Below are 23,456 nucleotides of genomic sequence, written 5' to 3' on the forward strand. Positions count from 1 at the left end.
ACACTGCTGTTAATGCCGTTGGCCTCAGTGGAGCTTCTCCATGTTTATGCTGGTGTGAGACCCAAATCAAGTCTTTGTTCTCCTGGTGTTTGCAAACTTTCCCAATGTACTGTCACTTACTCCCTCTTCCAGAAAATGGTGAAGCTATTAAGGAAGGCTGGTCCTAACTGTAATCCCACCCAAGACAGACACCTCCAAGTACGATATTTTATTTTTTATCATTATTTGCTTAAGTCAGTTTTCAGTCCAGATGACACTGTTTCTATCTGAGCCAATGTGAATTCATTGTTCAGTAAGGATTTTATGAGATGTCATCTAAAGTCAAATTAGATTACATCCATTCATGGATTACTCATATGTGAAAGTGTCTGCTATACCAGGGGCTCATGTTTGTCGCTTTTTATAGTCCCATGCTTCCTATTACTCATTTTTCCATTATCCCAGCAAATGTCTGGATTTTTTACCTCTTAATATCTCTTCCATTATTTTACCTGGACCTTTATGCCAGCATAGTGGTCAGTCGCTGCAGATCCGTTTGCAGGAGAGGGGCCCTAGTGAGCTAGGCACTGAGAATCATACAGAGGAAGGAAGACAGTGCTCATCCCAGGGAGTTTACAGTCTAAGGACCTGATCCTGCAATGCTGCCTGCATAAGCAGACTGCTCTGCATGTGTAGCGTTCCACTGAAGTCAATGGAACTGCATGCAGGTGCCAGGGTCAGCCTATGGATTGCAAAGCTGGAGCCTAAAATTGACCCACTCCTCTTTCCTTTCATGGAAATCAGAATGACATTTGCTTATTCCAGTACCTCTCCAACTACCCATGATTTTTCAAAAATAATTGTCAGTGGTCCAGCAAACTCAATAGACAGTAATTCCCTTTGTGTGTCATCTGGACCAACTGATTCATACATGTGCACATTGTTCAGGTATTCCCTTACCTACTCTTTATCAATAGCTATTTTTCAAGGTCTTCCTTCTTAACGGTTGTTCACACTTCTTATCTCTATTAGCCCTCTTCATGGCAAATGCAAACATTTCTTTGCCACATGCTCACAGCTTGAAGACAGAGGCAGCAAAAAGTTATTAAGCCTTGTGGTTGAAAACTGAGAAATGACAGTTACGTATCATTGGTAACAAGCTTCTTTTATACATTAAAAAGATTTTGTTTTACTTGCATGTGTTGGAATGAATCTGTCCTGGAGCTTTTGCTTTTTAGGAGGATTTGGGTCAGGTTTTTGAAGCTTTTTTTAAATTGATGCTTCTGTCGAAATGATAAAAAGTCCTACATAGGTGAAAACATTAGAAAGGATATACAGTATTATGGGGCTCCTCATTAAAACACTGCTAACATTTTGTACCAATATTTTGCAAGGCCTCTTATACAATATCATGCCTCATGAATGAATCCATTCCCTTGCTATGATTGCCACATTATTATTCTGGAGGGGATCTGATCCTGCAAATACTTACTACCAGTTTGGTGTGTACTACAAAGCCCTGTGCCCAGCCACGGTTTTAAGGTTTTTGAAAGCCAAGACAATAAAGATCTACTGTGAGGAGTTCTTAATCCATGACTGTGGCTCTAAGGCACTACAATAATGCAAATAAATAGTAATAATAACAATATGGGTAGCAAGACCCCAAACTAGAGGGACGGATGATACACAAAAGGATCTGATTAGCTGTGGAGTTTTGAAGTAACTTCTTCAAGACAGACTGGAATGGAGAAGGACTCCAAGAGTCAACCCCATATAGAGGGACTACGGCTAGAAGAAGAAGATGGTGATGATGCAAGGTCAGTCTCTTTAGGGAGATCAACCACTGTGCCACTGCTTAATTACATGTCATCTTCCAGAATGTCAATACCCTTAGAGGTATGGAAAGAGTTGGTTAAGTTGGAATTTAGTCTCTACGACAGTTGCAGCTAGGTGATGATTGTGGGTGTTGTAAGTTATCTGTCACGTACCAACTATAGGGTTGGCCTTATACATGACACAAATATCAAGATAATCTCTTCCGCAAAGTTTACAGTCTGGAAGACCAACATAATGAGATGGCCGCCATCTTGTCCAGCACACTAAGAATTGAACTGGGGATCGCCAGAGCTAAAAAGCATAAGTTGTTACAGCTTGAGCTAAAGTGCCCCTGGCTCTGTATACACTCTGTAGAGACACAGAGGTCAGTTTGTAACACACACCACTGGGTTACAGTAGCAAAAGGAGAGAGACTGGGAATTAAAATGGTAAAAGCTGAAATACAGGGTCACGTTTGAACTCCATGGAGATGCGAGAGGTCTAATTCAGCACAGTATTCGGACCGACATGAATTACATATGCTTAGTGTTCCCTGATGTCCTTATCAGCTCCAAACGCATATCTTAGTAACCGTGTCCTTTTCCTTTTCTCTGTGTAATCGTCTTTGCCTAGTCATTTGCATAAGATGAGTCAGTGTAATATGCTGTTTCTTTACAGCTGCTGTACGAAACAAAATAGTAAACTGATTTAAAACATGCTTGTAAACAGCTACTGTGGTAGTAGTGTTAATAGGTGAAAACCAAGCTCTTGCATACTATGTATATCATTTTTGTTTTAAAGCAAAAGCGATTATAATGTTTAATATTAACATGAATGGAAAAACAACCATTTAGATGGAGTTAAGGCTGTATAAAGTCAGGTTGCATAAATGTAACAGAACATGTATTTTTGTATGGGAAAATATAAATATTTTAACATTGTTGGAAGGGAGAGGAACTGCAAATTAAGGCCCCAGTCCTGTAAACAATTAAGCATTTGCTTAATTTTACCACTAGAGTTTACCACAAAACTGAGTGGGACACATTAGATCTAAGCTAACCACAATCACACTGCACTCTACAATTTCATTGTTATTCAGTTAAGTTTATAATTTTTCCTCCAGGTTGGGTTCAAGTTGGTGCAATTCACTTTACTGGCAAAAACCAGTAACTGGTCTTTATAGGGAGACTTTAATTTGGGAGGCAAAATCCATTCTGCAACCCCCCCACCCCAGGCTAGGACTCAAGACTATAATACATGGCTCCTTCTTCTTCCCCCCCCCCCAGAGTTACCACTCCAGCCTGTGGGCTGGAATAACAGACACAGACCATTCACACTGGATGCTAGGACCATTAGAGCCATGTCATCATGAATCCCGTGTCCCCTCCCCCAGCCTGCCCTCGACACAAGTCTGTGTGGGGCCAGTGCAGAGACCTTCTCCGTAACATTCAAAGGCTGCAGAAGCCACCCCTTTGTGTGGCCACTTGACTGACTCCCCACAACTCCATTTGGTGCAGAGTGTCTTTGTCTCCAGAGGGAATTTCACCCTTGACTACTAACATTTATCTGAGCCTCCATTATCTGGCTCTGCATATTGACCAAAGCGGGGCTGTCAGTCGGAGCCCCACTGCCCGGGACTGACACCCTCGGTTTGGTTAATACGCAGAACTAGATAATGGAGGCTCAGATAAATGGGCTGCTACTGAATGTTTTTATTTTTTCACAAAATGTAAAAACTAAAAATTCTCTGTATAAATGCAAATTCCGCATTTTTCCATGGCAAATGGATTTCTAGGATCCCTGCTCATCAGCGCAGTATGCAGGCCTCAGACCACCATCAGATCTGGTCAGAGGGCAATGGTCAGTGATGAGACATGATCTGCCTTTAGCCATAGCCGCATGTGGGATCCTCTTGGTGGCCCCACATGTGAAGGCTGTCTGACCATTGACCCTGGCCTGTTCAAAATCGGTTCAGAAGGGCCCATGAGCACCATGGCAAATCCAAGCCGGGTACATATATGGCTGGGTCAGTTATAAGAGACTGGTTTCTGACATCAGCTGTGGACCATTCTTCACACAACATCAGTGTCACAGAGAAATCTGGGCAGGGCAAGTAGGCCCACAGTGGGTGCCTCGATGACAAGTGTGCTCTTGGGTGGTAGAAGAGGTCTGTGTACAGTGGTAGGCTTGGGTTTGCCCTGAACTCACCCATTCTGGCTGCAGCATCCTCACAGCGGATGTGAGGGGGGATTGGTGTTGCTTGACATGGGGAACCACAGTACTGATGTTGAATTGTCCCAGTTTTGATGCTTATGGTTGAATATAGTTGTGTGTCAAGCAACTTGACATAAGAAGAATGGATCCAGAATAGAGCACAGTATTCTGCTGGAGTGTAACAGAAGCCTAAACTGGATAATTGGAGAGTTTGAGTGCTTGCTTCCCATGAAGTATTGGCCAATTTGCTTAGAAGGTTGTCATGCAACCTCACGTTAGCTGCAGTTTTCCTCAGGTGATTAAATATGTGAGAGATCTATCTTGGGGTTACTCTGTGGTAAACTGGGTTGTATTTGTGTTTCAAGCAATGTCCATTGAGAAAGATATTGAGTTCTTGGGCTGCTCTGGCATTGAGAAGATGGAACGCACTCAAAACAGTCTTGGTCACACTTGGTTGTAAATGCCACCGATTACAGAATTCAGCCATCTTTATAAAGTCAGCATGTAGGGCATGTTCATGGTCTGGGAAAGACCAGGCTTGGATGCTTAAGCAAATGTCATCTGTGTATGTAAACTTGCGGGACTGGGTAAGCGGAAGGTCATTTGTGTACAGGCTGAAAAGCGTCGCTGCCAGCACAGAGCCTTGGATTGGCCGTTAGTCTGTCTTTTCCACATGCTAACTCTGTCTCCCATGTGCGCTTGGAAACATCTATTGTGGAGGAGAAGATCAATGACCACCCATGCTAGGAATGCTCTTGACAATTTGACTAAGAGTCTCATGTGCCAGACAATTCATATGCTGCTGTCAGGTCCAGAAATATGGCTCCCATCTTCAGGCTTTTCTGAAAACTATTTTCGATTAATGTTGACAAAGCTAGCACTTGATCACAGGTGCTCCAACCTCTCAGAAAGTCTGCTTGCTCGATGCTGAGTACCAAATCCACTTCTGGGAAGATGCGCTGAAGAATGAGATGCTCTATTGAATAGCACAGACAACGGAGATATCGGTTGATAGCTTGCAACATTATGTGGGTCTTTCTTGTAATCAGTGCTTTTAAGGGACAGAAATTGTATGTTCTTTTTCAAGGTAGGCGTAACAAGCCTTTTTAGCATTTTAACTGCTTGCAGTTTAAAACAAAAATGTATTTCAGTAACGCCAGTAGTTTACTGTGTAGCTATATGGTGTACACTAAAGACCCAGGTAAACAGGCAGATTTTGTGTTGCACCTTCCTTAAGGAATACAGTTAAATATGTGACCAAAGCCCCAAATAGCATTTGATACAACAAGAGTGTCAAACTGGGAATCACACTGACTGGAGCCTTGGGGCTGCATTTAATTTGTAGAAAATGGAGCAGACTGCACCCTCCCTCATCTTTAGTATGTTCATGTCCATGCACAGCTAAGTGGAGCATCGCATTCGAATCACAGAACCATAAGGTTAGAAGGGACTGCAGGGGTCATCTTGTCCAACCCCCTGCCAAGATGCAGGATTTGTTGTGTCTAAACCATCCAAGACAGATGGCTATCCAGCCTCTTTTTATAAACCTCCAGTGAAGGAGCTTCCATGACTTCTCTAAGCAGTCTGTTCCATTGTCCTACTGTTCTTCTAGTTTGGAAGTTTTTCCTGATATTTAATCTAAATCTGCTATGCTGTAGTTTGAACCCCATCATCTCTTGTCCTGCCCACCGTGGCAAGAGAGAACAACTTTTCTCCATCTTTTTACGGCAGCCTTTTAAGTATTTGAAGACCGGTACCTTGTCACTCCTTAATCTCCTCTTTTCCAGACTAAACATACCCAGTTCCTTCAGCCTTTGCTCATATGGCTGGCATTCCTTCCCATTGATCATCTTTGTTGCTCACCTCTGGATCCTTTCCAGTTTCTCTACGTCTTTTCAAGTGCAGCGGTGACCAGAACTGGACACAGCACTCTGGTTGAGGCATAGGCGGCACATGAGCCTTTCCTTTGGGAAGGCTATGGAGCACCAGAAGCTCCAGAGAAGTAGGGGGTGGGGAGGGCCACCGATGCCCAGACAGTGGCCCTGCCCAAGAGGCCCCACCCCCACTCAGACTCTTCTCCCAAGGCCCTGCCCTTGTTCCGCTGTCCAGGCTTTACACGCTGCTGTGGGTCTCCTCACTGCCCCCCTCCCCAGGCTCCTTGGTGTCCCCTCCCATCCTCATGGGCTCCTCATGGCCACCTCACACACAGCCCGGCTCCTTACTGCTACCAGCAACCCCTTCCCTGGGCTCCTTACTGTCCTAACCTAGTCCCTCTGGGTACATGCTATTTTTTTCTGTGAAGACTGAAGCAAAGTAGGCACTGAGCAGCTCGGCTTTCTTATCTTCCATTAACAGCTCAGCTTCTCCATTGAGCAGCAGACTCATGCCGTCCCTGATCTTTCTTTTTTGTCTGACATATCTGTAGAATCCCTTGTTGTCTGTAACGTTTCTTGCCAGTTGTAGCTCATTCCTTGCCTTGCCTTTCCTGGTTTTGTCCCTACGTGCTCATGCTATTCCTGTGTATACCTCCTCTGTGACATGCCCCTCCTTCCACGTATGTATCCCTTTTGGTTTTTAGATCGCTCAAAAGCTCCTTTTGCAGCCCCTTTGGTCTCCTGTGGCTCTTCTTCCCTTTCCTTTGCACTGGAATAGCTTGATGTTGAGCCTGTAGTATTACATCTTTTAGGAAGTGCCAGTCCCCTTTGACACTCTACCCAGACCACATAATATACACGGTTTTGTGTACTCTGTGGCAGACTGGACCGAAACTCTGCAGCAAAACTACTGGCATCAGGTGTGGCAGATTGGAAATGGTGTGGCAGGCCCATTTTAAAAAATGGAGGGATTTTTTTAAAATGAATTAAATCTGAAAATGACTAGTAAAAGTCAGTCTGCAGACCCTGAAATTCGAAACAGGATCTATTTACACTCGGTTCATGTTTTCCACGTTACCCTCACAACTGTAAGCAATCCTTTTTTTGCTTATTGGTTTTTTGTTTGTTTGTTTTTTAATGAAAGCTTGGATTCTGGAGCACAGTGCTGTGGAACACATGAGGCTCTGGTTAAAGAATGTGGTTGGATGCGTTTGGCCAAAGGCCCACATTTTAAGCACTCTTCATGTAAATGAAAGGGTTATGATCCAGTGGGCAAACCCAAATATTTGATTCACCCCCAGATTTGACATTTCCCACTTTATCCCTGCTTCCTTCCCCCCACCCCTCCCAGTAAAGTGATAAAATCCTACTTTCAACACAGGAAGACCCAACAATAACAAACCCACTATTGTGCATGAGCATGTCATGCCTTCAGTTCACCTTTTCTGACAGCGATGGCCAGACAGGATGTAGAACATGGCAGAATTTTTTTTATCTCTGAGCATAGCAGAGAGCAGGACTTTTGTCAGTTTTAATCTCCCATTGGCTCACGAGAATTAAACTGGCGACAGAGAATTTGTGCTCATGCAGCCCCTAAAATTTCTCATTATTTGTTGTTTCAACTATTAAACTTTGTTTAATTGGTTTTTATTTTCTGCGAGCCAGTACCAAGGTCGTTTATTCTTTACTCAGGATTCACAAACCTTTATATCTTAGGGGTAAGACCACCAACCAGGGTGGCCAAATTTGGCCCACTCAAGAGCTGTCCTGTGTTGGCAGCATGTAAAGCTTGGTTTGCTTGGGTTGATGTAACCTGCAGCATCTCGACGTGTAAGGAGTGATTCAGTCAGACAGAGAAATTCAAGCACAACAAACTCTACTCATGATGAGCTCTGCTTACTCGTTTTTTATACCAACCTGCTTCAAAGTTGGCAATAAGATTTTCTAAAATCAACTCCTACATGTTCAAAGAGACCTGGCAATAGCGCCACCTGGTGGTCGACAGTAATATTGCAAAAACATCAGTGAGAGCTTGATCGGGATACACATTGGTAGCAGAAAATGGAGCAATTTGCAGCTGCCTTTATGTGGCTATCTGGATCAAGATGGAACATTGCATTCTGGGAAGTGTAGGTCCTGATCCAGCAAAAAAATTAGGCATGTTTATAATTTTAAGCACATAAATGATCCTATTGGCTTCAAAGTTATGCATGTGCTTTGTTGGATCAGAGTCATAAGCTCCTGGGTCCCAGCTTCATATTGAAGATTAAGACAACCCAGTCATAAATAAGTTTTAACTTTCTGTTTTGTTGTAAATAAGAACATCAGAACGGCCATATCGGATCAGACCAATGGTCCATCTAGCCCAGTATCCTGTCTTCTGACCGTGGCCAATGCCAGGTGCTTCAGAGGGAATGAATAGAACAGGTAATCATCAAGTGAGCCATCCTGTTGGCCATTCCTAGCCTCTGGCAAACAGCAATCCCTGCCTATCCTAGGTACTAGCCATCGATGGATCTATCCTCCATGAACTTATCTAGTTCTTTTTTTTAATCCTGTTATAGTGTTGGCCTTCACAACATCCTCTGGCAATTTGTTCCACAGGTTGACTGAGCATTGTGTGAAGAAATACTTCCTTTTAAACCTGCTGCCTGTTAATTTCATTTGGTGACCCGTAGTTCTTGTGTTATGAGAAGGAGTAAATAACACTACCTTATTTACTTTCTCCACACCAGTCATGATTTTATAGACTTCTTTCATATCTCCCCTTAGTTGTCTCTTTTCCAAGCTGAAAAGTCCCAGTCTTATTAATCTCTCCTTATATGGAAGCTTTTCCATACCCCTAATCATTTTAGTTGCCCCTTTCTATATTTTTTCCAATTCCTATGTATCTTTTTTGAGATGGGGCAATCAGATCTGCATGCAGTATTCAAGATGTGGATGTACCATGGATTTATAAAGAGGCAATATGATATTTTCTGTCTTATTATCTATCCCTTTCCTAACATTCCCAACATTGTTAGCTTTTTTGACCGCTGCTGCATATTGAGTGGATATTTTCAGAGAACTATCCACAGGGACTCCAAGATAACTTTCTTGAGTGATAACAGGTAACTTAGACCCCATCATTTTACATGTATAGTTGGAATTATGTTTTCCAATGTGCATTACTTTGCATTTATCAACTTTGAATTTCATCACCATTTTGTTGTCTAGTCACCCCAGTGAGATCCCTTTGTAACTCTTTGCAGTCTGCTTGGGACTTAACTGTCTTGAGTAGTTTTGTATCATCTGTGAATTTTGCCACCTCACTGTTTATCCCTTTTTCCAGACCATTTATGAATATGTTGAACAGTACTGGTCCCAGTATAGACCCCTGGGGAAACCACTATTTACCCTCTCCATTCTGAAAACTGAGCATTTATTGCTACCCTTTGTTTTCCTATCGTTTAACCAGTTGCTGGTCCAGGAAAGGACCTTCCCTCTTATCCCTGCTTACTTTTCTTAAGAGCCTTTGGTGAGGGACCTTGTCAAAGACTTTCTGAAAATCTTAAATGCACTATATCCACTGCATCACCCTTGTCCATATGCTTGTTGATCCCCTCAAAGAATTCTAATAGATTGTGAGACATGATTTCCTTTTACAAAAACCATGCTGACTCTTCCCCAATAAATCGTGTTCATCTATGTGTCTGATAATTCTGTTCTTTACTATAGTTTCAACCAGTTTGCCTGGTACGCAAATTAGTCTTACCGGCCTGTAATTGTCGGGATTGCCTCTGGAGCCTTTTAAAAAAATTGGCATCACAGTAGCTGGTAAAGAAAAGCTTCTGGTAAAGAAGCTCATTTAAATGATAGGTTACATAGCACAGTTAGTAGTTCTGCAATTTCACATTTGAGTTCCTTCAGAACTCTGTAGTGGATGCCATCTGGTCCTGGTGACTTATTACTGTTTAATTTATGAATTTGTTCCAAAACCTCCTCTAATGACACCTCAATCTGGGACAATCCTCACATTTGTCACCTAAAAAGAATGGCTTGGGTTTAGCCATGAAGACCGATGCAAAGAATTGTTTTCATTTCCCCACAAGAGCCTTATCTTCCTTGAGTACTTTTTTAGCATCTGGATTATCCAGTGGCCCCACTGGTTATTTAGCAGGCTTCCTGCTTCTGATGTACTTAAGAAACTTTTTGCTGTTACTTTTTGAGTCTTTGGCTAGCTGTTCTTCAAATTCTTTTTTGGCCTTCCTAATTATATTTTTATACTTCACTTGCCAGAGTTAATGCTCCTTTTTATTTTTCTCAATAGGATTTAACTTACACTTTTTAAAGGATGTCTTTTTGCCTCTGACTGCTTCTTTTACTTTGTAGTTTAGCCATGGTGGCACTTTTTTGGTCCTCTTACTATGTTTTTTAATTTGGAGTATACATTTAAATTGAGCCTCTATTATGGTGTCTTTAAAAAATTTCCATGCAGCTTGCAGGAATTTCACTTTTGACACTGTATTTTAATTTCTGTTTAACTGACTTCCTCATTTTTGTGTAGTTCCCCTTTCTGACATTAAATGCTACAGTGGTGGGCTACTTTGATGTTTCCCCTTTGCCCCACAAGGATGTTAAATTTTATTGTGTTATGGTCACTATTACCAAGTGGTTCAGTTATATTCACCTCTTGGACCAGATCCGGTGCTCCATTTAGGACTAAATCAAGAATTGCCTCTCCTCTGTAGGTTCCAGGACTAGCTGCTCCAAGAAGCAGTCATTTAAGATGTCAAGAAATTTTATCTGTGCATCCCATCCTGAGGTCACATGTACCCAGTCAATATGGGGATGGGTGAAATCCCTCTTTATTACTGAGTTTTTTATTTTTATAGTCTCTCTAATCTCCCTGAGCATTTCACAGTTACTATCAGCATCCTGGTCAGGTGGTCGGTAGTATATCCCTACTGCTATATTCTTATTATTCACGCATGGAATAACTATCCATAGACTTCTATGGCACAGTTTGGTTCATTTAAGATTTTTATTTCATTTCTCTCTATGCTTTCTTTTACATATAGTGCCACTCCCCCACCAGTATGACCCATTCTGTCTTTCTGATATATTTTATACCTTGGCATTACTGTGTCCCATTGATTATCCTCATTCCACCAATATGAGGGACTCAAGTTCACCTATCTTAGTATTTAGACTTCTAGCATTTGTATATAAACACTTAAATAAAATTGTCACTTTTTAGCTGTCTGCCATTATGTGGTGTAATTGAATGGGACTCTTTTTCATTTGACTGTTTCTCATCAGATCCTACCCATATTTTGTCCTTTTCCATCCTTTCCTCCTTAGTAGGATATAGAGAATCTCTATTAATAGATCCTCCCTAAGGGATGTCTCTGTCCGAACCACATGCTCCTCCGCACCTATTCACTTTCCCCCAGCCCTTAGTTTAAAAATTACTCTATGGCCTTTCTAATTTTATGTGCCCATCAAGCCAGTTCCGTTTTGGCTTAGGTGGAGTCCATCTTTCTTGTATAGGCTCCTCCTTTCCCAAAAGGTTTCCCAGTTCCTAATAAATCTAAACCCCTCCTCCCTACTCCATCGACTCATCCACGCATTGAGACCCTGCAGTTCTGCCTGTCTAACTGGCCCTATGTGTGGAACTGGAAGCATTTCAGAGAATGCTACCATGGAGGTCCTGGACTTCAATCACTTACCTAGCAACTTAGAGAGAGGTCTTGGAGGCCAAATTTATCTTTCCTTACATCGTTGGTACCTACATGTACCGCAAGCACCAGCTCCTCCCTAGCACTACACATAAGTCTGTCTAGATGTCTCAAGAGATCCGCAACCTTCACACCCAGCAGGCAAGTCGCCATGCAGTTCTCCTAGTCAACGCAAACCCAGCTATCTATGTTTCTAATGATCAAATCCCCCATTACTAATACCTGTCTTTTCCTAATAAGTGGAGTTCCCTCCCCTGGAGAGGTATCCTCAGTGTGAGATGATACCATGACATCATCTAGAAGAAGGGTCCCAACTATAGGATGGTTTCCCTCTGCTCCAGTTTGATGTTCTCCTTCTCTGAGACTTTCATCCTCCTCAACAGTACAGAGGCTGTCATAGTGAGGGTAGGACTATTCTACCGTGTCCCAGAAAGTCTCATCTATGTACCTCTCTGTTTCCCTTAGCTCTTCCAGTTCAGCCACCCTGGTCTCTAAAGCCCGTATGCAGTCCCTGTGAGCCAGGAGCTCCTTGCACCGAATGCACACATACACCACCCGCCCCCAGGGCTGGTAATCATACATGTTGCATTCAGTGCAATAAACTGGATAGCCCCCACTCTGTTGCTGGACTTTTGCCTGCATTCTCTTTTTACTCCCTTCAGCTCTTTCTTTTATAGTTTTTTTAATGGGGGGAGGAGTATTGTCTTTAGTTCACAGAATGTTAATGAAGTGTATCTACCTCCCCCTCTAAACTCCTTCATGAAACTCCCATGTTAGCTTCCCCTGGTCACTTAGGAGTGGGCTTTTTAACCCCTGATTCTCCCTAAGCAACCCCACCCCCTGGTTAAAGGTTGATGGGTGCTAAAGGGTTTGGGGATCAAAGCCTCCTTAAGCTCTTGGCCTTGCCTAGCACACGGATCAGCACTAGGATCAGCACACGGTCCCCCGAACAAACAGACCACACAATATATTTCAGTCAAGCTGCAAGCACAGCACAAACACACACTACAGACAACAAACTCACCTCAAGAGTAATGCAGTCGCTCCTCCTTCACCTGGAGAACTCCCTGGCAAAACTCCCCTTGGCTGCCTCTGTTCACTAGCTTCTCTGGTTGCTTAGAAGTGGGCTTTTTAAACCCTGGTTCTCCCTGAGTAGCCCTGCCCCCTGGTTATAAATATGCTAATTAGAGATGTATTCAACTGCAGGACTGATGATCCTGCTTAGCAAGGCCATGTCTGCCAGTATTGTTTGGGTTTCAGTTAACCCATCATTGTCTTCTTTAAATCTTGTTGTCCTGACTGAGCATGCACAGAGGCAAGGGAAAGATTGATGTCTTTGTATTGTCATTTCTTGCTGTCTGCACAATACCCTTCAGTCACTTCTAGCAGTGCCACTCTGCTCTTTTTTCATCTTTGCTGATTACACTTTCACATGCCTAAACAATTTTTTTTCATTTTTACAGTACAGCAATTATTTGATTGTTAGATTCTGTTTCTAGTCCCATCCTTTTGTGAATGGAGTTTGGAGTTGTTTTCTTTTAAATTGGTGAAAAATGTGCATGTGTCAGCATCACCCAAGTGTAGTTTTAGGGTATGATATACATCAGGGGAAGAATTATGCTGTGATTAAAGTGACATGCAGTCCTGAAAATCAAAGGCCAAATTCTGCAGTTCTTATGCAATTTCAGTGGAAGTTTGGCTTGATTTAAGTACCATGGGATTAGGAAAATAGAAATTAGCGATGGAAAACATTTGTTAGACCAAAGTTTCAAATAGTGGAGATGGAGGTCTGCATGCAGGGTATGCTGCATGCAAATTACATCCATGAACAGCTGGTATTTGCATGGAAAGTTAAATCTGCCTCCATTGCACAAGGTGCAGGGAAAGCTGTATTTCAGGGGTCTCAAACTTTTTTTTTCTGGGTCCCCATTTGAAAATATTTCAGGCTGTGATGACCCCCCCCCCCAAAAAAAAAAAAAAAAAAAAAAAAAAAAAGTGATAATTCCCCTCATGCCATGCCACCCATACTTCTGTGCTGCTGCTGCTGCTGCTGCTGCTGGGGGCAGGCTGCCTTCCGAGCACCCGGCCAGCAGCCGTTACTGTCCGGCCACCCAGCTCTGAAGGGCTCTGGAATGCCTGGGGGCTGACAGTTTGTGACCCCCCCCCCCCCCCCCCCCCCCCCCCCCCCCCACACACACACACACACATAATAACCTCACGACCCGACTCCCAGTTTGAGAACCCCTGCTGTATTTGGTGAGGCTGTAAGTATTGGTTGCATTTCACTGAAGCAAGCTGTTCATAATTTGTGAAGTACTTTGGGATCCTCTGGGAAGACAGGCATGATGTTAGACATTTGTTGAATGATATTTTAAATAATTGCTGACAAAAGGATCCGTTCATTCTGGCAGCTCCCAATAACTTACACTGTTTTTAAAAATGTATTTTCCTTCTTTAGCTGAAATGTGTACATCCCTGGAGATAAAAATGCCTGCATGGGAGAAAGCAAGTAATCTAGTCCACCAGTAGATTCTGAAAAAGGTTGCTTTTAGCCATTCTGTTTTTGTTAATTAGCTAATTGCAAAATACCAAGATGTTTGGTCGTTTTTGGTAATAATGAGCAACTTTAACCAGTTTGCAGTTTGGCTTGATGCTGTACTCTGACTCCAGAGATTTCAGTGGGAGATTAGGATCTCTACAGTGCTGTGTGCTTTTGCCAAAGGCACTTAATGTATATCTAAGCAATCAGTGGTTACTGCTCTGCAATTTTAGTTCCCTCTCTTTTGCAAAATAAAAGAACACGTTCCTGTGGTTTCTACAGCCACATATGTATCTGTGCACATTCAAGTTCATCTTTCCAGTTTGCTCCATGGTTTCCTGACAGCAAAATACTTTTTTGGCCATAGAGAATACCTTATTAAACATAATGGTCCAGCTTCTGCTCTGATGGCACCAAGCAGCCAGAAAACCAGCTAAACTGATTGCTTCCTCATGGCCAACAGTGGCTGCACACCATGACACCTCTCAGCACAGGGGGCCTTCCTAAGGGAGAGAGGATGTGGCTGGGATGACAGTGTGCTCTGACAGCTTGTATAGTCCTTCGATGGCCTAGGAAATGGAGCTCTAGGAAATGTTAGTGGAGCTCTAGGAAATGTTCCCTTATTCCAAATGTAGGGCCAAAATCTGCTGTTTCCTCCCTTGTGTGGCTGTGCAGGGCCGCTGATAGTGACAGGTCCTGTGTGCCAAGAAGCAGTTCTAGGCAGGCTTAGGCGTCTCTGAAGCACAATCTTACCCGGGGGCGTTTCCTGGGACAGTGCAGCTCAGCATTGCCCCTGGATAGGGCTGTGGCTTAAAAGCCACAGTGTAGTCCATAGAGTTAGTACCTCGCCCTCCAAACAGTCTCACTGGTTTCAGTGAAGCTCCTTGTGAGTTAAGGTCCTGATCTACGTAAGTAAGTGCTGCAGAATCCAGCCTTCAGGAATCAGTTTGGGAATACTAGCAGCCGCTGTGCAGCAGCACTAAGAGCAGTAAGATCAGGCCCTTTTGAGGTTGTTTACAAATGAAAAGGATTTGAGAAATTACAATACAATTGTCCTTTACATGTTTTCACAGTTTCACCTGCATTCCTCCTCCATGGCCCACCAAGGGTACACACTTTAGGCTTCCAGCTTCCGGCCATCACTTCTCCTCTGGGTGAAGACTCACATCTGTTGCCCTCCTGATCAGGGATTTTAAGGCTGCACAGCTCCTTGATGGACACTCTGATATCCTCAGCAAGCCAGACTGTCTAAACTGGCCTGTGCCTGCACTTTGCTTTCGTTCTGAAGGCAATGACCAGTGTATTGCCCACAGTTATGTTACCACCCAGCTCCTTTTAAGCAAGCACACCTATTCTTGAGGTGAAAGCACTTTAAAGAAAACATATTAAAACAAGAAAAGCACTTACACGCATGCTAAAAAGCTTACCAGAGGTCACTCCAACTCCAACCTAGGACTCTGGTAGGCTTTAGTCCTTCAAAACCCACAGCTAGGTTTTGCCCTTGGTTATAAGTTCATCCGTCTTCTCTTCAGAACCAAGGCAGAGCAGATCAGCCCTTTCTTTATTCAGCTCAGACCTTTGCTCTTGGCCTTCTGTAACAGGTAATCAGCAGACAGTGAAGCTTTCCTCAGGGCATAGCTTCAAATGGCTGGGTTTTGCATAATCGGGGTTGGAGAATTTGCATTAACCTCTCCCTATGGATTTCCCAGGAAATCCACTTAACACTTACTATCCCAAAAATCCATACTTGTCTGGCACATTCTCATTATAGTCTTTTGAACTTAGTCTCAGTCTAAAGGGGAACTCCTAAAGAGGTTACATACATTCCCAGCCCACAATAATACATAATCTTAATACAATAAGGATATTGCCAGAGCATGTTTTGCTAAAACCCATATCACTAGTTGGTGCAGGGGGAATGTATGTTCCACTCTCAGACCTGCGCCTCTAAGATTTCATTTAATTACCACAAGCCCAGTTGAAGGGCTCTAAAGCTGGGCCATTTTGGTTAGCAAACAAATGCTAGGAGGCACTGCTGTGCTGAGCTTGTTTAGAAAGAAAGCAATTGTTCTTCATTAAGCAGCTGAGAGCAACAGAAGTAAAGGAGAGAGAACTGGAAATCTGAAACCACCTGCTTTATTTGAGCTGTAATTGAAATGCATGTTTATGATGTGGTCGATGAACAGATCAGATTTGCACACAGGGTGGCTCAGCTCCGGCTGGAGCAAGAGCCGGTGCACAGTCTGTTTTGGTTCAGGAAAAAAAAAACCCTCCACTCTGATTTGATTGCAGGTTATAGCAGGCACTTTAAAAATCTGTTTGTTTCCTTGCAGAAGCAAAATGAAACAGCAGTGAGGCCGTATAGCAGACAGATGCTCCAATCATTAGCTATGTTTCTGTGACTACAGTACGCTGTCTTAGCGTGGGTGCGTTTATCTCTTTTGTTCCTGGTTTGAGCTACTGGGGTTTTCTCCCCTCACTTTGATCTTGCTGATACTGAGGGAAATATCAGATCCAAATCTTAGTGGATTTAACCAAAACATCATGGAGGATGGCAGTGATTTGGGGCTGAGCTCAGACTCAGGGGGCTGGCAGCGTGGCTGCTGTCCTTCCAGGAATCCCTTTGTGGAAAATAGTAGTAGGTTTCTGGAAGCACTGAGGTTATTCAGCTGGGTAAATAATAGGCCTCTACAACTTCAGCAGTCAATCGAAATGGGCCCCGATGTGTTTTTGTTTTGTATAGGTCATGCAGGATTTCCCCTAATAGTCTCGCGTGGGCAGGCTGCACAGTGTTGTAAAACAGAAAAAGAAAAGAGACCTTTTCTACGTTACTGAGGGTTGAGTCCTGCTCTCCCTAAACTCAATGGAGGTTTTGCCTTTGAGTTCAAGGGAAACAGGATGGGGTCTTGCATGTCACTAAGGACATGCCTACACAGTGATAAACGACCCATGACATGGCCGCACCTGGCCCTGGTTAGCTGACTTGGGTGGCGGGGCTTGGACTGTGTGGCTATAAAATAGCAGCAGAGATGTTCAGGTTTGGGCTGGAGCCTGGGCTATGAGACCCTCCTCCCTTGCACAATCCCAGAGTCCATGCCTCAGCCCAAGTCCAAACGTCTACCCTGCAATTTTGTAGCCCAAGTCAGCTGAACCAGGCTCTGAGACTCGGTGCCGCAGGTTTTTTTATCACAGTGTAGATGGACCCTTAGAGACTGACTCCACCCCAATACAGTATGTAGAGTCCGAAATCTGCAGGCTGTAGGTCACAGCCTTGTCAGTGAAGGCAGGAAGGGTCTGGCCCTCAGCACAATGGGAGGTTAAAGTGTACATGTAATGCAGTGGGAGCTTTACAAGTCCACCCTGGAGCCGTCTGGTGCAGGTGTATGTTGCGTGTGTTTGAATGTTCAATAATGTTTGGAAAGATTGTGGTGTGCACAGTTTTCTAGAGCAGTGAAAAGCTCTTGGATAACTTCCTAAGATGACACAAAGGCAGTGGGGTAGTCAGTGCATGGAAGAATGTGCTGAGGAATAGAGAACAGGTGAGCAGCAAGACAGCGAGAGAACTCAGCACCTCCCTTTCCCATACCTCCTTGGTGCCACTCAGAGTTGGCAACATAAGTTGCCAGGTAATGTGGCAAGTGGTTTGACTGCACTGCAGACAGGGCTCGGGAGAGGATCCTTACTCCATCAGAGTCCGGAACATCATCTGATATAACACCTCTCTAGGACAGGCTTGAGAGGAAGGCTGGTCAAGTGGTTAGTTAAGCTGCTAGCTTAGAACACAGGAGACTTAGGTTCAAGTCCCTGTTCTGCTATAGGCTTCCTATATGATATCAGGTAAGTCAGTTTGTCTGTTCCTCATCTGTAAAATGGGCATAATGGTGCTTCTTTAGCTCGCAGGGGTGTTGTGGGGATAAATACATTATATATTGTGAGGCCCTCAGGTACTGTGGTGACAGGACCCATATAAGTACCATACACCGAGAGGGCAGAGTGGTGGAACGTGTGATAACAGTCCTGTTTCCTTCTATCCCATAGATCGATGAACTGCCCGAAGGAGCTGTGAAGCCTCCTGCAAATAAGTACCCTATCTTCTTTTTTGGGACTCATGAAACGTAAGTGAATGAACATGGTGGTTTCCTTTTGAAATGTGTGGGCCTGAATCTCCTTTCACTTACACCGTTTTATACCTGTGTCCCTCCATTGACATTAATGGAGTTAATCGTGATTAAAACCAGTGTGAGACTAGAATTAAATATTATGGGCCTGAATCTGGCTCTTGTGGTGTAAAGGAGCCTTAATGTGGGTGTGATTGTGAATATCGCTATACAGTGCCAGGTGCACCGGGGCCTGCTTGTCAATGGGAATCAGGCCCCAGGTTTCTTCCATGTACACATTTTGACATGAATTTATTAATGGATCACCAGGAGCCAGATCTATGAGAAAAGTACATTGTACTTGAAGTAAGCAGGATGAATGTATTGTATTCAGACACCTTTTTGGGCTCAGTCCATCCCATTGAAACTGGCACCAAAACTCCCATTGACTTCACTGGGGTCAGAATTTGTCCCTTCAGTAATAGAGGGGTTTAGAAAGTGTTTTTTTCTTAATGGAAATTAGAGTGTCTCTAATTTTTAGATCAAATTAATATTAATTGGAGGGGGGGGAGTAACTAATTCAAAGTCAGTGAAAGAGCAAGGATTTTCTGTTGACCATGGGCCAGATTTTCAAAGGTATTTAGGTACCTAGTGGGATTTTCAAAAGCACGTAGGCACTTAAAACCCATTGAAATCAGTGGGAGTTAGGCACCTAGATGCATCTGAAATGTGGGTAACTAAGTACTTTTGAAAATCTGGCCCAATAAGCTTATATTTCTACATATGGAAATGGAAAAAGAGCCAGACTGAATTAGGAGTCTCACGCTATTTCCATTTAGTGCTTAAAATAAATATTCTTCTGTATTGTGGGGTGAAGCAGCTGGAATGGCAGAAGAAGCGAGATAGGTAGTGTCATGAGGGGAGAAATAGGTGGGAGTAAAATGTCTCTAAATAATTAATTACCACATCTTAGAATAAGAGTAATATTAATTTGATGTTGTTTCCTGTTAACTCTGCGGTGGCTTAATCTTGTTCTAATGAACTTGTTTGCCTCAGAATTACTATTAGCCTGGGAGCTGGGATTTCAGAAGCAGAAACGCTCTGTGTAGTTATTTCCACATTTTGTAAGAATAACTAAAATAAATGGCAGAGTGCGTTTCATTAGCTCTTTTATGGCAGAGCAGTGAAAACTATCATCTGCAGCAAAGGACAATGCAAAGATCTCAAACCCAGATGGAGATGATTTTTATTTTTTTACCTTGTATGTAAAAACTGAATTAAAATGTCCATATGTTACATATGAGATAAATTCAGGTGTCTTGTGGTGAGTTTCACATGATCCTGTTTAATTGTTTTCCCTATAGCTTTGGTGTGAGCCCTTGTACATGTGAAGAGACATCTCCCAGTAGCAGCAAAATTAGGGAATGCTTTCTTAGAGAGAAAGGAAAGTTAATTTCTTGGGGTTTTTTGCTCTGACATCACTTTTATTATACTGAGAGATCACTATTAGCTTTTAAGTAAATGTACATTCTCCACATTATTATTATTGTATAATTGTGGTATTTCTCAGAGGCCACATCAGATTCAGGTACCATTGTGCTAGATGTGCTATAGACGCATAGAAACAGGCAACTAAAATGATTAGGGGTGTGGAAAAGCTTCCATGAGGAGAGATGGGACTTTTCAGCTTGGAAAAGAGACAACTGAGGGGGTATATGATAGAGGTCTATAAAATCATGACTGGTGTGGAGAAAGTAAATAAGGAAGTGTTATTTACTCCTCATAACACAAAAACGAGGGGTCACCAAATGAAATCAATAGGCAGTGTGTTTAAAATGAACAAAAGGAAGTATTTCTTCACACTGCGCACAATCAACCTGCGGAACTTCTTGCCAAAGGATGTTGTGAAGGCCAAGACTATAACGGGGTTAAAAAAAGAACTAGTTAAGTTCATGGAGGATAGATCCATCAATGGCTAATAGCCAGGATAGGCAGGGATTGCTGTTTGCCAGAGGCTAGGAATGGCCAACAGGATGGCTTACTCAATGATTACCTGTTCTATTCATTTCCTTTGAAGCACCTGGCATTGGCCACTGTTGGAAGACAGGATACTGGGCTAGATGGACCCTTAGTCTGACCTGGTATGGCCATTCTTATGTTCTAAAGAGCAAGTCCTTGTCCCAAACAGCTTACAGTTTAAGGTCTCTGTACAACAACTGTCTCCATGCTCTCAAGCCCTTGAATGAACGGGACTACTCGTGAATAAAGTTCCTCACATGTATGAGTGCTAGCAGGATCAAGGCCTATCAAGTGAAGCTGCACAAGTGGGAAGAAGGATGGTCCAGCAGTCAAGGGGTAGCATGGGACGATGAAGATCCTTGTTTAATTCCCTGCTTTGTCACCTCTGTCACCTTGGACAAGTCTTTTAGTCTCTCTGCGCCTCAGTTCCCCATCTGAGAAATGGGGTTACTAGGATGGCCTGACCTCACAGGGACGTTGTGAGGATAAACACATTAAAGATCGTGAAGCTCTGAGACTCTGTGGTAATGGGGGCCATAAAAGTGCCTAAGTTAGGTACAGGAGGTAGGAAAAGAGTTACAGTGAAAGATAAAGGGTTTACATAGCTATGAACGTGTTTTGATGGGGCAGAAGGTTCTCTAATGGGAGTGAAGTGGATTTTTTCCCTCCATCATTTTTAATACAAATTATGACTGGCAATGAAAGTGTAAAAAACCAGTCGTTGAGAAATAGTAAGTGAAGAATAAGTGATGCTTTTTTAGGTTTTATGAATGAAATTATTGTATTTATTCCAAAGTTTGTTATGGCAGGAAGCATCTAGAATATGAGCAGGATTTTCTAATCAAATTATACCCATGGGTTTTGTAAGTAAATTCTTGCTAATTTCTTCCTCCCTGCATTGTGATGTCCATTTTGAGGACTGGTTGACCTGAGGCAGAGCTGCTTTATGCAGGGGGGCAATGCTAAAATTCCTCTTAGCTTCGATGCCTACAAAATAACTTGCCAGCAATTAGGCACCTAGTGCGCTGATAGCACTGCCTGTTATGCTGACCGATATTGTTCCATTGTTTCATTGTACTTCCCCATCTGTCTGTCTCAGCCTCTTGTCTTATACTTAGTTGTAAGTGTTTATGGGCAGGAACCATCTTTTTATTCTGTGTTTGGACAGCACCTAGCACAATGGAATTCTTGTCCATAACTGGGGCTCCTAAGGTAACAGTAATAAATACCACACCCATTACTGCCACATAACAAAAGGGTAGGTTTTGGCTCATGGGTTCTAACAATTCTCCATGCACTTTAATTTTTTATATGGTATTATTTTAGTCCATTCCCAATTTGCCGAATTCTCAGCAGTAGTTAATGTAATACATGAGATTAAATAATAATTGTTTTTAGGGATACACAGTATGATGTTTTTCTCGGAATTTATTGGAGACAATTTTTTAGTTCAGAATGAGAAAGCTACTGGGGAGAAGCTGTTCAAGATTTGATTTTGACAAATAGGGAGGAACTGGTTGAGAATTTGGAAGTGGAAGGCAGTTTAGGTGAAAGTGATCATGAAATGGTAGAGTTCATGATTCTAAGGAATGGTAGGAGGGAAAACAGCACAATAAAGATCATGGATCTCAAGTAGACAGACTTTAGCAAACTCAGGAAGTTGGTAGGTAAGATCCTATGGGATGCAAATCTAAGGGGAAAAACAGTTCAAGAGAGTTGGCAGTTTTTCAGAGACAATTTTTAAGGGCACAAGAGCAAACTATTCAACTGCATAAGAAAGATAGGAAGTAAGGTAAGAGACCATCCTGTCTTAACCTCGGAGATCTTCAGTGATCTGATACTCAAAAAAGAGTCCTACAAAAAGTAGAAACTAGGTCAAATTACAAAGCATGAATATAAACAAATAACACAGGTATGTAGGGACAAAATTAGAAAGGCCAAGGCACAAAATGAGATTAAACTAGCTAGAGACATAAAGGGTAACAAGAAAACATTATATAAATACATTAGACGCAAGAGGAAGGCCAAAGACAGGGTAGGCCTGTTACTCAATTAGGGGAGAAAAACAATAACAGAAAATGTGGAAATGGCAGAAGTGTTAAGTAACTTTTTGTTTCAGTTTTCACCAAAGAATTTAGTAGCGATTGGACATCTAACATAGTGAATGCCAGAGAAAATGAGTTAGGATTAGAGGCTAAAATAGGGAAAGAACAAATTAAAAATTACTTAGGTAAGTTAGATGTCTTCCAGTCACATGGGCCTGATGAAATACATCCTAGAATGCTCAAGGAGCTGACTGAGGCGGTATCTGAGCCATTAATGCTTATCGTCAAAAAGTCATGGAAGATGGGAGAGATTCCAGAGGATTGGAAAAGGGCAAATATAGTGCTAATCTATAAAAAGAGGAATAAGGAGAACCCAGGGAATTATAGAACTGTCAGTTTAACTTCAGTACCCGGAAAAATAATGTAGCAAATAATTACGCAATCAATTTGCAAACACCTAGAAGATAATAAGGTGATAAGTAACAGTCGGTTTGGATTTGTCAAGAACAAATCCTGTCAAACCAACCTGATAGCTTTGACAGGGTAACAAGCCTTCTGGATGGGGGGAAGTGGTAGATGTGGTGTATCTTGACTTCAGTAAGGCTTTTGATACTGTCTCTGATGACCTTCTCATAAACAAACTGGGGAAATACAACCTAGAGGGAGCTACTATAAGGTGGGTGCATAACTGGTTGGAAAACCATTCCCATACAGTAGTTATCAGTGATTCACAGTCAAGATGGAAGGACATATCCAGTGGGGTCCTGCAGGGATCAGTTCTGGGTTCAGTTCTGTTCTTCATCAGTGATTTAGATAGCGGCATAGAGAGTACATTTAGAAAGTTTGCAGACGATACCAAGCTGGGAGAGGTTGCAAGTGCTTTGGAGGATAGGATTAAAATTCAAAATGATCTGGACAAACTGGAGAAATGGTCTGAAATAAATAGGATGACATTCAATAAGGACAAATGCAAAGTAATCCACCTAGGAAGGAACAATCAATTGCACACATACAAAATGGGAAATGACTGCCTAGGAAGGAGTACTGCGGAAAGGGATCTGGGAGTCATGGTGGATCACAAGCTAAGTATCACTGAGTCAACAGTGCAAAAAAAGCTAACATCATTCTGGGATGTGTTAGCAGGAGTGTTGTAA

The 23,456-nt window shown here is 42.6% G+C and overlaps 1 protein-coding gene across 2 annotated transcripts in view; it reads left to right on the forward strand.

Moving 5' to 3' along the window:
• The window catches only part of HDGFL3 (HDGF like 3), a 51,152-nt gene that overhangs the window by 15,398 nt on the left and 12,298 nt on the right, over nucleotides 1-23,456 (forward strand). For both annotated transcript variants that reach the window (XR_010921298.1, XM_067555738.1), the window contains exon 2: nucleotides 18,180-18,256. Coding sequence is in view for 1 of the 2 variants with exons in the window: in XM_067555738.1 (XP_067411839.1) it covers nucleotides 18,180-18,256 (77 nt within the window). In the remaining variant the exon portion in view is untranslated. The remainder of the gene's footprint in view (nucleotides 1-18,179; nucleotides 18,257-23,456) is intronic.

Source organism: Emydura macquarii, unplaced genomic scaffold (genome assembly GCF_026122565.2).
Source record: "Emydura macquarii macquarii isolate MOO-44397 ecotype Brisbane River unplaced genomic scaffold, CSIRO-AGI_Emac_v2 contig_1644, whole genome shotgun sequence".
In the NCBI taxonomy this organism is placed as follows: domain Eukaryota; kingdom Metazoa; phylum Chordata; order Testudines; family Chelidae; genus Emydura; species Emydura macquarii.